This window comes from Thermobia domestica, chromosome 4, assembly GCF_964235325.1.
Source record: "Thermobia domestica chromosome 4, izTheDome1.hap1.1, whole genome shotgun sequence".
Lineage (NCBI taxonomy): Eukaryota > Metazoa > Arthropoda > Insecta > Zygentoma > Lepismatidae > Thermobia > Thermobia domestica.
Window position 1 is genome coordinate 208,389,384 of NC_137457.1, and position 15,933 is coordinate 208,405,316.

General features: G+C 35.5%; 1 protein-coding gene across 1 annotated transcript in view; it reads left to right on the forward strand.

Annotated features, from left to right (window-relative positions):
• The window catches only part of LOC145683432 (kunitz-type serine protease inhibitor bitisilin-3-like), a 337,612-nt gene extending 321,942 nt beyond the window's left edge, over nucleotides 1-15,670 (forward strand). Inside the window, exons 4-6 of the mRNA XM_081754768.1 lie at nucleotides 5,602-5,784; nucleotides 13,276-13,326; nucleotides 15,443-15,670. Coding sequence (XP_081610894.1) covers nucleotides 5,602-5,784; nucleotides 13,276-13,326; nucleotides 15,443-15,486 — 278 coding nt within the window. The 3' untranslated portion in view covers nucleotides 15,487-15,670. The remainder of the gene's footprint in view (nucleotides 1-5,601; nucleotides 5,785-13,275; nucleotides 13,327-15,442) is intronic.
• The last annotated feature ends 263 nt before the right edge of the window (nucleotides 15,671-15,933 follow it).

A 15,933-nucleotide genomic window follows, 5' to 3' on the forward strand; every position in this document is an offset into this window, starting at 1 on the left:
AAGTTCACTTGGCGGGCTGGAATCGAACCCGAGACCCCAAGCACCAGAGGTGAACGCTCTACCACTGAGCCACCGCGGTCCGTACACATATTCAATATTTGTCCACCACAAAGCTGACATGGCCCTAACCGAGATCGAACCGACTACCACATACACCAGAGGTGAAGGCTTCACGGTGTAGCTACCGTGACATTTCTTGTCTTGTGTGTTCTGGGTAATACTTGTAACTAAAGGTCTGCGCGGATGCGGATATATATCTCTTTTCTGTGCGGATAGCGGATAAAGTTGAGGATAATGTTTCCTACATTTTTTCCACCTAAAAAAATTCTGTGAATTTTCTGATAATGGTGGAAAGAGTACTAGAAACGTTCGTTTTGTGTTAAAAGTTTTAAAACCAGTTGAAAAATACTAAAATCGAAATACAAGGGTGTTTGAAGCTTGTTACTCAGTGACAGCAAAAGGACAAAAAATGACATGAGAGAGTTATTCTTTTATTGCTGTTTTCAATATTTTTAGCAGCCGTTTTGTAGGTGAATGACATCTCTGACCTAAACAGAAAGAAACGACAGGCCCCATCGCTACTCCTCAAGTACCGCTATTTGCTGTAAAAAAAAAAGACAAATAATTGCCGCCAAAGCCCCTCTGATAAAGCTGAAAATTTTCAGACCATTCGCTTTGAAGAGGAAGAAATATCTTCAAATAAAGTTTTTCTAGCCCGAGAGGACAGGAACCAAAACCCTAATTTAAAACACCGCATCCCCTTCCATAAACTGAAAACTGGTCAGCAGAATTATCTTTGCCTTTTGTGACAAACTGGAGAAGCACGTAGGTCCCCGAAATAGTAAACAAATCACATCATACGCTCATCTTTCTCTCTCCCTCTCTCTTAAAAAAAATCTTCACTGTTTCCTTTGAAGTACAGCAGATACTGAATGCACATTTGCGACCCCATAGATTTCTCTCTTCGGAGAGGTGCCACGGACCTCAATGAACATTCTGAGGGATTGGAGTTTTATAACAGCAATTGTTTCTCTCTTTCTCTCTTTCTTCATGTGTGTATGTGTATGTGTATGTGTATGTATGTTCTGGGCCTCAGGTAAAGAAAGAAAGAACAACCAATGCATTGTTTCTCCTATCCTAAATGTGTCCAACAATGAGTGGGGCCTGCAAAGGAAAACAGTAAATTCTAAACTTCCTCTATTGCCTCTTCCCGAAATTAACGGTATAGACTTCCTATTTGTATTCGAAATTATTTTCACTTCTAGTTTCAGTAAAAGCGTGGTCGTGAAAGCTTGAGTTGATTTTGAGTCTAACGTCCCGTTCAGCAGCGAGGCTATATGAGACGTGGGCCTACTGATTAAAGTGGAATCCGAACCATATGGGGCTCCCGTCGGGAATTGAACCCTGATCTCCCACGCCAAAGGCGCGTAGGCTAACCGTTTAGCCAGGAAGGAGCTTGGTCGTGAAAGCATGCATTGTATTGCGTTGTTAGTTTCGTCACTTATTTTTTAAATTTAGTGCAATTACTGGTGCTAATGAAGTTCGGGATATGTGGATGTGTTTGCGGTCCTGTGATTAATTTTTATTTCTTAATAACGATGATTTCTATTTCGCCTTTGTGTTTAGAACAAATGCCCACTTTTTTTATGAGTATGATGAAGTTTAAAAACTTAGTGACGTGCTCTAAAATTAGTTGATTGAGGGGATATTACCTACGTGGCATTATTTTGGTCCGATATCTACATTTGAAGATCTTGGGTAAGTACATAAATCGTTCATTAATTTCTAATTTGTATCTGCACGGTTTATATTGCATTTTATTTGTCGTAGTTGGTATTTGATCACGAGGAAACTGATATAATAGGCTATATTGTTTCGTTTAATTCAGAAAAGTACGTGTATTATAGAATATGTAAGTTATATATATTTGCTACCTCATTATCTGCGGATGCGGATAGAGATGTTGCGGATGCGGGTGCGGATAGAGATGTTGCGGATGCGGGTGCGGATAGAGATGTTGCGGATGCGGGTGCGGATGGAGATGCTGCGGATGCGGTACGGATGCGGATGCGATATTTTGTATCCGCGCAGACCTCTACTTATCATCATCACGGATTTATATCTGCACGGTTTATATTGCATTTTATTTGAAATGAAATCTTTGAGTTTTACGTCCCACGGTTATGCCGGTTAGGCTAAAGGAGACGGTGATTATGAGAAATGAATGAAATGGTGGAATGAAGAAAGTAGGAGGAAACGGGAGAACCCCGAGAAAACCCACGCACACGGTGTTTGTCCACCACAAAGTTCACTTGGCGGGGGCTGGGATCGAACCCGGGACCCCAAGCACCAGAGGTGAACGCTCTACCACTGAGCCACCGCGGCCCCTTGCATTTTATTTATCGTAGTTGGTATTTGATCACGAGGAAACTGATATAATATATTGTTTCGTTTAATTCAGAAAAGTACCTGTATTATAGAATATGTAAGTTGTATATATTTGCTACCTCATTATCTGCGGATGCGGATCCGGGTGCGGATAGAGATGTTGCGAATGCGGGTGCGGATAGAGATGCTGCGGATGCGGTACGGATGCGGATGCGATATTTTATATCCGCGCAGACCTCTACTTGTAACTTAGTTATATCTTGATTAGCATGGTGCAGTCAGCTACATTTTCGTTTCGTTTCCATGGTATGCTGCTATATTCTTTACGAGACAAGACGAGACAAAACGAGACAAACGAGACGAGACGAGACGGGACGGGACAGAACCTCTCGAGACGAGACACGAGACGGGACGAGTACATTTTTTCGAGACGAGACGCGAGACGAGACATGCTTTGCACGAGACGAGACGAGACAGCCTGAAGTCTCGTCTCGTCTCGTCTCGTGGCAACACTACCCGGGGCCACTCCAGACAGATTCAAAGTTGATGGTAGAGATTTCTGGAGGAAGTTTTCCCGACATTCTTCCAATTTTCCCTGTTCAAGTACATTAAGTGCCCCAATACATAGCATCTCTAAAAGGCCTGTTTAATGCTGAAGAGAAAGAACTATAAACGGTGACTTTCCAATGAACAGTGTTGATGCAATAGCTATTTCACTGCGAGTCTACGATTTTCTTTATAGTAGCAGGGTTCGTCGGCCCCAGGAACTTACTGGTTGTCCATGGCATCTAATTTTTGTGCATGAACATATCTTTGTTATGTTTATCGAATGGACTAGATTTGATTTCGATGTTCTGATGGCATGTTGATGTCCATTCCTTGTAAGATTTGTCCAAGTAACAAACATGTACAATCATAGCTTTCTGCATTTCAATGATAGCGTTTCGGCTGTGGTGTAACGTATGGCATGAAGAAAAATTATATATAAATACAATCAACTAATATGTATGTAATTGTTATAATTTCTGTTTTATAATTACATATAATATTGGAGAAAGATGTGATTCGAAATATAATGTAAAATCACTGATGAATATTATTCAGTTATATTGGTATGACAAATGGATTTTGCATTTAAAATACAAACGAATTTGATAGTGATAGTGAATTTCCAAACTAAGCTGGTTGGGAAAAGGTTTTATTTTTACTGCAATACAAGCATTTGGAGTTGGTCATTATAAGATCTATCCTCCTACAAAACCGCTAACATTGTCAAATACTGTTCATACATTGACGAAATATACAGGGTCAAAAGTAGATATACACTGATATTGCAGGACAACAATAATTACATTTAACCAACATTACAAAAAAGACAAAGTTGATGCGCTCGAAGTATGAAATACTCACTAGCCCTTCATACTTCCTAAATTTAGGATGAACAATCCACCATACATTTAAGCGTATATATCAATTTCTGAGACAATGTTCAAAACTTCAAAACATAACTGACGACATTTTGAACTTTATATTGAGCGGCATATTGGTCGAGTGAGATATAACTCTAGTGTGAAAGTATATTTAATACAGTAGATATGTTTTCTCAATTATAAAGTCAATACTAGTGTACAGTGGCGTATTTAGGGGGGGGCTTCCGGGCTTAAGCCCCCCCCGAAATCTTACTTACTATAGTAAAGTATATGAAATATCTTGCAGAATTTTCACATTTTCAGGCAAAGCCCTCCCCGAAAGTTAGCAAAGCCCCCCCCGAAAGAAAATCGTAAATACGCCACTGCTAGTGTACATTACTTAATAAGTCGTTTGTTTTAAACAATATGTTAATACAGCGTTATCTTACTGTAGACTGTTATGTGCAGAGATAAGTGTATGCAGAGTAAATAAAGATATAATATAATTAAGTAGCAATTTAGGTTTTATAGTTATTAGCAATGAAGTCATTATATACAGGGTGATTTTTTAAACTTAATGATTTCATCTAGAATTTCTTACTGAATTCCAATTTTCATGCGGTTTGTGACAAGGATGGGAGATTTATAGAACTATGTTTACTGGTATAAATTCAGCAGGATAATATTAGCCACGCATGAAGAAAAACAGCAAATATTCGCCAGTGTACCTTACAATTCCAATGAGGTGCGGTGTGGTGTGGTGTGGTGTGGAGATTTGAGTTCACTTCGTTGGATGGCAACCTCGCCAACATCATCCGAAATAGGAAACTGGACCGTTGTATTGGGAATTTTGCTCTAAAGTTCTGTTCAACTGTGTGAGTATAATCAGGACACAGTAAGAATAATGCACTCTTTGGAGCAACATGAGTTTATTGTCAAGAGTTTTTGTACAACGGAATCTGTTGTTACTTCGAAAGGGGCATTTTGAAACAAATTTGCCCCACGTTCAGCCCTATACAGGAACATAATATGGTTGCTATGAATAAATTGGAAGAAACAGGATCGCTTCTGAGTGAGACAGGGAAGCATCGGACTCCGCAGGTGAGTGTTGTGGAAGATGTCAGTTACCGAGTCCTTAGGTCGCCCAAGAAATATCTCCGTCGTTTGTCGCAAGAACCAGGCTATAGCTATTTAACATGTAATTTATGGGTATTAACACTAACACTTAATTTGAATTCTGCAATTTCGCTTCAAAAAAACCAAAATCTCATCTCAAATGTAAGTACACTGGCGAATATTTGCTGTTTTTTTTTAGGCGTGGTCGATATTACTACGGACGAATTTAAACCAGTAAACATAGTCCCATAAATCTCCCATCCTTACTTGATCATTTGTAACAAACCGCATGAAAATTAGAATTCAGTTAGAAATTCTACAGCCAAATGAAATCAGCGAGTTTTAAAAAAATACACCCTGTAGTACTGAGATTGTTGAATTTTATCAACGTATATTACCCTCGATGCTGCCAACAGTTACATGATATAAATGTGTAACTATTTTTAAGAGTTACGTCCTATATTGTTTTTAAAATGGAAGCAGATTGTTCAGTATCAATAAAAACACGGATAAATGAAACATTCAACTACATTACACTCACAGTGTGTGCATCTCTTTGAAGACTTCATACAGTTTTTATATTGTTTGTTAATAGGAAAAAGAATTTCAAGTTATATTAAATATTAAAAATTTAAATTACTTTTAAACATTTCCATTATTTGAACGTTACTGCATGTTTAAATTTTAGAAGATCCACAAACTTTATGCAGGCTAAAAGTAGATCCAGGGCCATGTTCAGAGTATGAAGAACGATGGTATTTCGATAAGGTTGAAGGTCGTTGTCTTGTTTTTGGGTATGGAGGTTGCGGAGGAAACACAAACAACTTTGCAGCTGAAATAGATTGTATGCAATATTGTGAAAGTGAAGCAGGTGAGTAAACTAGTGAAGATTGAAATATATTTTTGCTTGTTTGTTATTGATCATACAGATACAGAGAATAACAAGATTTAAGACGTGCATATTAGTTGTGATCAATAATGAAATCATATTGAAGGATAATTTTACGAAGATGCAAGAAACGTAATATACATCCAATTTTGGAAACAATACAGAAATATTTTACATCTCTGAAGATTTAACAAATAAAACTTTAAAGTTCAGCAGATTAAAGTTAGGCAATAAATATTACTGAATGGTGAAGGAAATTGTTGAATCAAAATATTAGAGAAACTGAAACTTAATGAATACCCACATCCACAATGTGCTCCAGCAAACATTATTAAAGTAGGAACAACAGAAAACTGTCTCAATTATGGTAAGTAATCTATAAAAAATTCACCATGTTGTCACAACTGTACGATTAATACTCTAACAAATTTTAAAATAAAATAAGTTTTACTAAAACATCTTATGTATTATGTTATTTTATTTATCAACATAATGCCAGATATAGCTGAACGTCAGTTTACACTGTAATATCACAAAATCTATGTGCTAATAACATAGTGCAATAATGATTAATAACAATAATATGCAAAGTAAATGTTAACAAAAAATGTTAACAAACAGCCAACTAAAATTCCTCCACTAAAATAATTACTTGGTATTGCAGAGTCATAGGAAATTTTAGAATGAAATAAATCGACGTGTATGTGTCATTTCGCTGTAGAACATTTTGTTGCTTACTATATCAATAACATACCTGAATGTACAGTAATATTACATAGCTTAATTATTAAACCTATAATATTGAACACAAAATATCATGTAAGTTTCGTACGAAAAGAACACTTTCATTTTAACATTTCAGGAAAAAAAATAACTACAACATTGCTTCATTTGGAATTAAATTATTGTTGTGTAAAAAGTCTAACTACCTCGCAGCTATTTAGATTCACGGCAGAAACAAGATTTCAAACGAGATATTCTATTATTTTCATTTGGATTCAATATCTTTTGTTCTGTGTTCGTTTAACTTAAAGTCTGCAAAATTATTTAATTATATTTAAGATTTAGAAATGTTATGCTTTAAAAATAATCGAATTCTACACTCGGGTACCTAAAAGCATTTAATGATAAATAACAATTATAATAATAATCGAATAGAGGAGAGTTAGCGAATTTGATCCGGTTTCTGGATTGTATCACGTAAAATTTTGGAAAGTAGAGTTATTAAAAGTAGATTATTAATATCTATAAGTTCCACTTAGACATATTTTATTGACAATATTACCGAGACGTGAATTAACTATCAATATCAATTAGTATTTCTTTTAACAAGATTGCCTGATAACTGTAACTTCCACTCCAATTGTAACTCTCATACACATAGACATACGTACTTTAAAAGAAAAATAGTTAATTTTAACGTGATGGCCTTTTAACTCTACACAAATTTTTGGGCTCATCTGTGGTCCGAAATTCTCATTTCAGCATAGCTGGCATAATCTATGCCGCAGCTATGTAGATGCTTTGCATTATCCGTTCCACCTTTGCGACTTTTATCTAATACACATAAAATTTCATGAAGTCCCGAAGGAGAGAGTCCATTAGAGTTAATTCAGATGACCGTGGAACAAAAGCCCTTGGTGCTGCATGACTAATTCACCTTTCCGTAAACTTGTATTAAGGAACCTTAAAGCAGATTGGGTAATGTCCCATCTTTGTGGGAAACAACAGTAGCAGAAACATCAACCTGAAACTTACGCACCAGGTAATTTTGGAACATATAAAGGTAAATGTCACCGGTTATTGTTTACTCAGTAAACATGAATAGCCCATATATTTTCCTTTCGGTAATACCCATCCATATATTAAACTTGGTTGTATCTTGTTCCCACTCCATTTATTTAATTAAATATTTGGTCTAGGAATTAATTCGTGCGGGTGGACAAGAGATGGCGCAACGAACGGAGCGTCTCACAGTTCCGTGTATCCACACATGTGTTGCAAACCCCTGTCATCGCGTATCGTTCGTAGTATAGGGCAGTGGATTAAAGCGTCAACAACACCAGTTTGTAGTTAAGTGAACATGGCGCAATTTGTGCCTGATAAAGTGTTTTTGCGGGGTGTCCTGCTGCATTACTTTAACATGCAGAAAAGTGCGACTGAAAGTCATCTTATTTTGGTGGAAGTGTATGGTGACCATGCTCTAGCTGAGCGAACGTGTCAGAAGTGGTTTGCACGGTTTAGAAGTGGTGATTTCGGCTTGGCAGAACAAGAGCGAGCTGGACAGCCAAAAAAATTTCAAGACGAAGAATTGACAGCATTGCTCGAGCAGGATTCGTGTCAAACGCAGGAACAACTTGCAGCAGCATTAGGCGTTGATCAAACAACAGTCTCCAAACGCTTGAAAGCCATGGGAATGATTCAAAAGATGTCACATTGGGTTCCACATGAATTGAAAGACAGAGACGTTGAAAGACGAAAAACCATTTGCGAATTGCTGCTTCAACGACAGAGCAGAAAGGGGTTTCTGCATCGAATTATTACGGGTGATGAGAAGTGGATCCATTACGAGAACCCTAAACGAAAAAAGGCCTGGGTGAAACCAGGTGAACCAGGTCCATCACAACCAAAACGAGATATTCACTGTGCAAAGGTTATGCTGTGCATATGGTGGGATATGAAAGGTGTGGTGTACTATGAGCTGCTGCAACCGGGTGAAACTATGAATGGAGAACGTTAACGACGACAATTAATGCGTTTGAAGCAAGCTCTGGCCAGAACACGACCAGAATGGGAGTACAGACATGGTAAACTTATTGTTCAACATGATAACGCTCGCCCACATGTCGCAAAACCGGTCAAAACCTATTTAGAAAATGTCGGATGGGAAGTTTTACCCCACCCGCCGTATTCACCAGACGTTGCTCCTTCGGACTACTACTTGTTCGATTGCATGAACAACGATTTGATTGGACAGCGGTTTACTTCTTCAGAAGATATCGAAACATGGGTCTCTGACTGGATCGCTTCCAAGGATGAGGACTTCTTTCGCCACGGAATCCGTACATTGCCTGACAGATGGGCGAAAGTGGTGGCTAGCGATGGACAATATTTTTCTTAAGGTATTTATGTATTTTGTGTTTGTACTACAGCTTCAATGTGTGCGTACCAACCGCACGAATTAATTCCTAGACCAAATATTTATTTTAGGTACCCAACAGATAATATATAGCATGAGGCAAAAAGATGTTAACATGAATTGTGGATTTACTCACGTGAAATTAGAAGACAGGGATTTGATTACAGGGTTTCAATTTGACATCCATCCCGCTCAATGCACTTATGGAGTCTGTCCAGTGTTGATTGTATGGACCGTTGGGTTTATTTGGGCAGGGATAAAAGCTACGACCTGAGTGATGTGGTCCTTCAGGTCATAAAAGTTGCTAGGTTTGCTGGTATAAAAACGATCATTGACGGTTGTTTGCTCATACCACCTTTGATGTGGAACCCCGTCCGTTTTAGCCTATAAATTTTTCTTGTACAATGCTAGAGGATTGAAAAACTTTTATCCAGGCAGCTATTTTAGTTCGTTCCTCAATGTAATATCGGCACGCCATGGTTTAATCTGCAAAATAAACACAAAAAGAACAAACATTTAATGCTAACATCTTTTTGACACCCTGTATATCGTTTTCTTAATGTCCCAAATCCTACAATTGCGCTTACTGAGTGACTTCTAGGAGTGAGACGTGGCTTCATCTATAAACAAAACATTTTTTATTAGACTTTTAAAACTAACAGCCTGTAAACAAACCATAACACATTGCTGCTCTCGCTGCGTAATACTGTGCCTCCAGTTTACGTTGAATTTGTACGTGATAGAGTCTTTTTTGAATTGTAAAGCTTAATGTTTTCCATCAGTGCTTCGAGGAATGTTTATCTACCTGCTAACTCTTCTTGTTGAAGCACATGGACTGCTGGTCGCAGCGTTCTCAATATTAGAACTGTCTCTTGTGGAACAGATGGCACCACCATGAACACTGGTATTTTTCTCGAATTTGTTGATAGTGTTCTTAATAGCGTGTCTTGTTGAGCAGCTTTCCGAACTTACAAATCAAATAGTCTTGTACCTGTTTGCATGTTATACCAAGCAAGCGACTGCATACCATGACTATTTGCTATTTAGTAAAGTACATGTTTACAGATAATGTCAATTAAGATCACCTTCAAAAAGAACAGGAAAATGTTAAGTTGCTTTGTTGACAACCTTTGTAAAAATTAGGTGCTGAAGACGATGAATGTTCGGGTGGAGGATATTGTTTAATGTAGCGTTGCAAGTGAGTTAGCTCCGTAGCAGACAAATATCAAAGTTTATGCTCATATTAACGACAAATGTTTGTTAGCTACAGTATAGTATGTGTGTTTGAAGATTGTAGTTTAACATTAAGTTTAGAAGTGTCTTTAATTATGAACCTACCAGTTACCTAGTTTTAACTATCGTGCGTTTCTTGCATTGGACCAATTCATTGTAGATAAAAGTTTGAGAATGACTTAATGAATACTGTATGTATACGTGAAATAAACTATAACATTTTGATTGGCCGAAAGCATACTGAAGATATTTTGATATTATTTTAGATAAAGAATGAGAAAGAGATGTCTGATGCAAAATATACTGAGATCAGTTACAAATGGCCATTTCATCTACCGAAATTCAGGTTATTGTTAAAATGAGTCAAGTAGACTGCACGGGGTTTGTAAGGCAATTATTAGGCGACATATCGCTGAGGAAAGTGGTGACGGTAATGAAACTAGGGCGTTAAAAATATATACTATATTCAACTCATACATGTAGAAAACACTTGCTGAACATTATTTTATCAGAGGAGTGTTTTTTTAGACTACCAATTAAAGGAGTTCACAATTGGTGTTTGACATAGTAGGAAGACATATTTCAGACATGCTGAAAACAGAGAAGAGGGTAGCTAATAATGGTTCAATGCGCTCATCAGAAGAAAAAATAATTTTGCATTGTTTTTCATTATTAAATATACTTTAAAATTATAATCGCCTGCAATCGGGTCACTGTTCCCGTACCATTTATTTATATAACTGTTTTCCGGGGCCTGTCCTCTGTGGTCCTGTCAATTGAGTATGTTCCAGATACCTGGACTTACCAGGGTAAGACGTTGAAGGACATCTCCTAAAAGGGATTAAAAATTATCTTTAAATTGCCTGCTTGTCTCAATAATGAGATAGGTATTAGGCATCGAGAGGTTCGGATGTCTCGTGTCGAAAACCTCACGGACGAACAGACGGTCACATAGACCACAACGCACACAAATATCACTCTTACACACAACAAAAACACACTGTATTAAACGACACTGCTTATTTATTGAAATACTATTTAAAGAAAAAATAACTGATTAGAAAACTAATCCCAACACTCAACACTGCATATGTATAATTATTTCCTTTAATAAAATCACACTTTACTTTCTCACTATACTTTAGCCTTTTGTTACTTCATATATTAGGATTGAAGATTAAGATAAAGATTCGATTAGATATACTTTTCTCACACCACTAATGCACTTGGAAATAAGCACTGGGGAAAAGTCGCCGGGATAATCCCACAAAATAATATAGTTGCTGCTCCAAACAATCCTCAAATGTCGACGTTAATCCTCAGTAAAAATAGGTAGCCTCGAAAGTGGAATGATAATTTTATAACTTATACGCACAAGGTGTGTGAACCTGAGTTTCACTGATGGGGGCTAGCTAATAACGCATACCCCTTAGCACAACAATATACTTGACGCTCGACGTGACACGCGTGGATGCTGCCTCGAAACGTGGAGTAACACTCCTCGAACTTAGAGGTTCGTGATCCACGGATCAATGTTGGCAGTTCAATCTCAAAAGCACTCAGGTCAAATCACTTGTACAGAAATGTACATAGAATATATAAAAGAGTTAACGTTAATTTTAGTCCACTGGCCACGACGCACAAGACTTTGCGATAACTTGAGTGTGGGAACATTCAGATAACGAGCTGCTAAAGCGATATGGCTGGCGTCCCCTTAGTGCTCAGGCATCTGGTTTGCTTTAAATGGCAGTATTTCCATAAATGATTGGAAGATATACCTAATTCAGCTCCAAATAACCATAGCACATAGCTTTTGCATGTTAATATGTCACGGAGAAACACTGAGAAGCTTCGTTGCTCACTGAAATGTTCTCACCAGAAAGCAACGTTTTAAATATATATATAAATAGACGATAAAGAATTCTTTGTTCAACTGCGTGGGAAAGAAGCAATTCCCACTAAAGAAAGACCTTATTTGCGTCGCAGAATAAAGTATAAATCGAAAAAATAATTACTGTCTTTGTGAAATATACAGAGCATCCACAGAAGATACTTCTATAACCTGGTGACGGTTATAGAATATCAAGTCGAAATAAGTTATTTTCATTTGATTTTGAAAGTGATCAGTCTAAAAATTAAATGTGATACAATTTAGGAAAGTAGTTTCCTCAAAAATTGCGATATTGTTTGTTTTATTTTTCTGCAATGGAATGTTAGTTCGTTGTTTTTCTACGATAAGATAAATATGTGTCACAATGAATTTCTTATTTCAGAAATTATTTTAGTACTTCAGTGTTTCGTCTCCTGTATATGAGAAATATATGGAATTTTTCCGGACTGGGATACTCTCCTTATGTATTACTTTGAGATTTTTTACCTTCATAACTATCTATTATTGGATAAATAATATCAGGAATAGTTTAGAACTAAACCTTAAGAAGGAAGGGAAGTAACCATCATTATGTCCTATCTTACAACTGCAATGATCATTAACTTCTATTCGTAAATTGAAAATGATATACCGGTGTTGTCAATATAGGACATATTTTCTTCAAGACTTACTATATTTTCACACAATATAATAGAGTATAACTATCGAGTATGCGTAGAAAGTAAACAATAACTTCCAGTGTTACATTTTTAATGCAAAAATATGATTCTTAGTGTGCTCAAGAAGGAAAGGGAAAACGTTATTCCTTTCATGCAAATTAGAAGCTTTTCCAGAAATATTAACAAAACATTGGGATAGCAAAAGAGCACTAAAACTTGTATGTTATTTAAGTTTGAGAGGTTACTTCATATGTTCTCTCCTATATATCGTATATAATCAACATCACGAGAAGAAAGAACAAAACATTAGTTAAAACCCTGTTTATACAAGTAAATGCAGCTGAGTGTTAATAGCTAGCTGTGGGACTCGGTAGAGAATTCGGTACTAGGTAAAGAATAGAAAGTACAATTTTAAGTATCCTCTGAAAATGTGACTTAGAATAACAATGTGACTTAGATTAATAGTATAACTGTGTAATGATTGTAATGATGAGAAAATTACATATATCTCATAATAATGTGGCATCACTTGATAACATATTTTCTTATAGATTCCAAACCTTCAGAAGAATCTGCTGAATATGGAAACCAAGATGAAAATGGTAAAATTAATTACGTACTTATTTGACATTATTTTGAGCAAAAATATACTTAACAACATTTGTTACGTAATGATAACTTAAGTAATTTAATGTTACTTAGTGGTACGAATAAATATACTTAACAATTGTTACTTAATGTAATAGGAAACGTACACGTTTTCGGTTATGAGATAGTGTCGTTAGAAAACTCTTTGAGTTTTTTATAATCAAACTTTTAGACAGTGCATTGAAAAATTATCTAAGGAAATGGATATAACATGATAAATATTAAACAACTTCCTCCTAAGAAGAAATGATGGTTCGATATACATTTTGTCATATACTTGAAAGACTTTAACATTACACCAACAATTGCTTTGGTTATTATATTGTACACAAAACTGTTTTAAATCATCATTCTTTTGTTCAAGCTGGGTGCTAACAATGATATTGTACCCATTGTTTCAAATATATGAATACGTAATCGATTGTACTGTAGTTATTTTATTCCAAGTTTAGTTGAAACTACAATACACGATTATCTGAAACCATATAAAATCATCAATTACTATTGAGTGGTGTTCGGGAATCCAGTTTTTCAACACAAGTACGTCTCTCTTGACCAAATCGTTTCACACCTTACTAATTATCACTTCTGAATTCTTCACACTTTATAGATATTACCTACATCACTTCATTCATTTTGACATCTCGTTCAGGTTTCTTTGTCCATTCGTCACGATTTATTCTTATGATGTACACAATTTATTTTTTTACATTATCTTTATTTTCTTTTTACTTTCCTTTATTCATTTTGTCTTTCTGATCCATGTCCTTCTTTTCCTGTTTGTTCGTTTGATTCTGCCTATGCTTCGCTGTATACTCGACAGGCAATAAATGTCTAAATTTGCTAGTATACCCCGTTTTCGATTTGTATGTGGAAATATTCCTTCTCGATTCGGATTCTTCTTTTAACTATATGTCCATATCTCATATAGGCTAAGTGCTGCAAATGAATGCTACATTAAAAATAAATAAATAAAAAAACGAAGTAAGTAGAATGCATCCCCTGAGAATGTTGCAGTATGCATACTCTAGCAAACCATAATGCATGTGTTAATTCATTTCTCATCAACATCTTTCTAACTTTGTCGTCTAAAAAGCTTTGTTTTTTTTTCAGATTAGCTTCGTGTTGCTAGGCCGAGTAACTAAGTAGAACAGAAATCTAGTAGTCGGCTAGTTTCCCTGCAGTTCGCAAAGTGATAAATTGCACGATAAATTTAGAAATGTTGTAAGTCCGATGGGATGGATTCAGAATATTATTAAGAGTACTGTGTGCAGATTAACTAACTTATGACATAACTATACAGAATAGTAAATTTACATACGCCTTTGTAGTTCGGCGTTATATTCCATCTTTATTATAATAAATAAACAAGTGCCTAGATATATACTCTTTGCCATAACAAGTAAACTAGAGAAGTCAACATAAAAACTTAGAATAATCAACAAACAAATCAATATTAATCAGTACATTTTAAAATAAATTTCTTTTTATTTTTCTGCTTCTTGTTAGTACATTTAAAAACACATTTTGCTCTAATGCTGAATACACACGAACGTTATCGTTGCAAATTCAGGTGTACGGAAAGAAATACAGAAATAATGAGATTTGAGTATTTATTTTTCATTGGTTTTTGACCAAATATATTTGTAATCGGGTTCATTTTGAATACATATTAAAGCAATGATTGAGTTCAGAGTAAATGAAGCTTGCTCTCACGTTTGCCTTTGTTCAAGCATATAATTGCTTGAAAGTGTAACATGATTACTACTAGGCTACTGAGTTTGAATGGTATTTTAATACCAATATACATATTATTAGGCAATTACATATTTTAACACTTCAATTTCCAAATAAAAGATATGAATATGTTAATGTCGGACATGGGCAATTCCAAGTTAAAATACTGATCCAGCTTCATTGAATAAAAATGAAATAATAAGCCTCATTTAACAATAAAACACATTTTTATTAATTATATTGTTTTATCTAATATAATATTAATTATATTTAACATAAATTGAAATGTTTTATACTAAACAACCAAATATCCATTTACTCTTACCTTTTCAGGTTTTATCACTGATTATGAAGACGATAATTATTATTTCCCGTAGAATGTGATAAGTAATCTGGACTCTACCCAACCCAAGAAACACTTGATACGGATTTGTAAAATTTTAAAAATGTGTTGAAGATATTGAAACTTAAAAGCTTTGCTAAATTATTGCAATTTCCATTTAAATGCAATGTATCATGTTTACAATTACTCTTTACATGTTAAAGCATAAAGTTTGGCATAAACCCAAATATTGTATTAATTTTTTATATAGTGCATATAATTTTATAAAAATATTTGACATATATGTTTTTTTTTTCAATTAGCGTGTGATTTTCTCGATTTTGTCGATCAAATAAATCAAATTACACTCTAAACTTAAATTTGAAACATAGACTTTAATAGTGTATTATTATTATTGGCATATACTTGAACAAGGATGGCAAATCTATTTGATTTAGTGATCTAAACCAAACTGAAAATGTTTGACAACGTACCGTAGCTC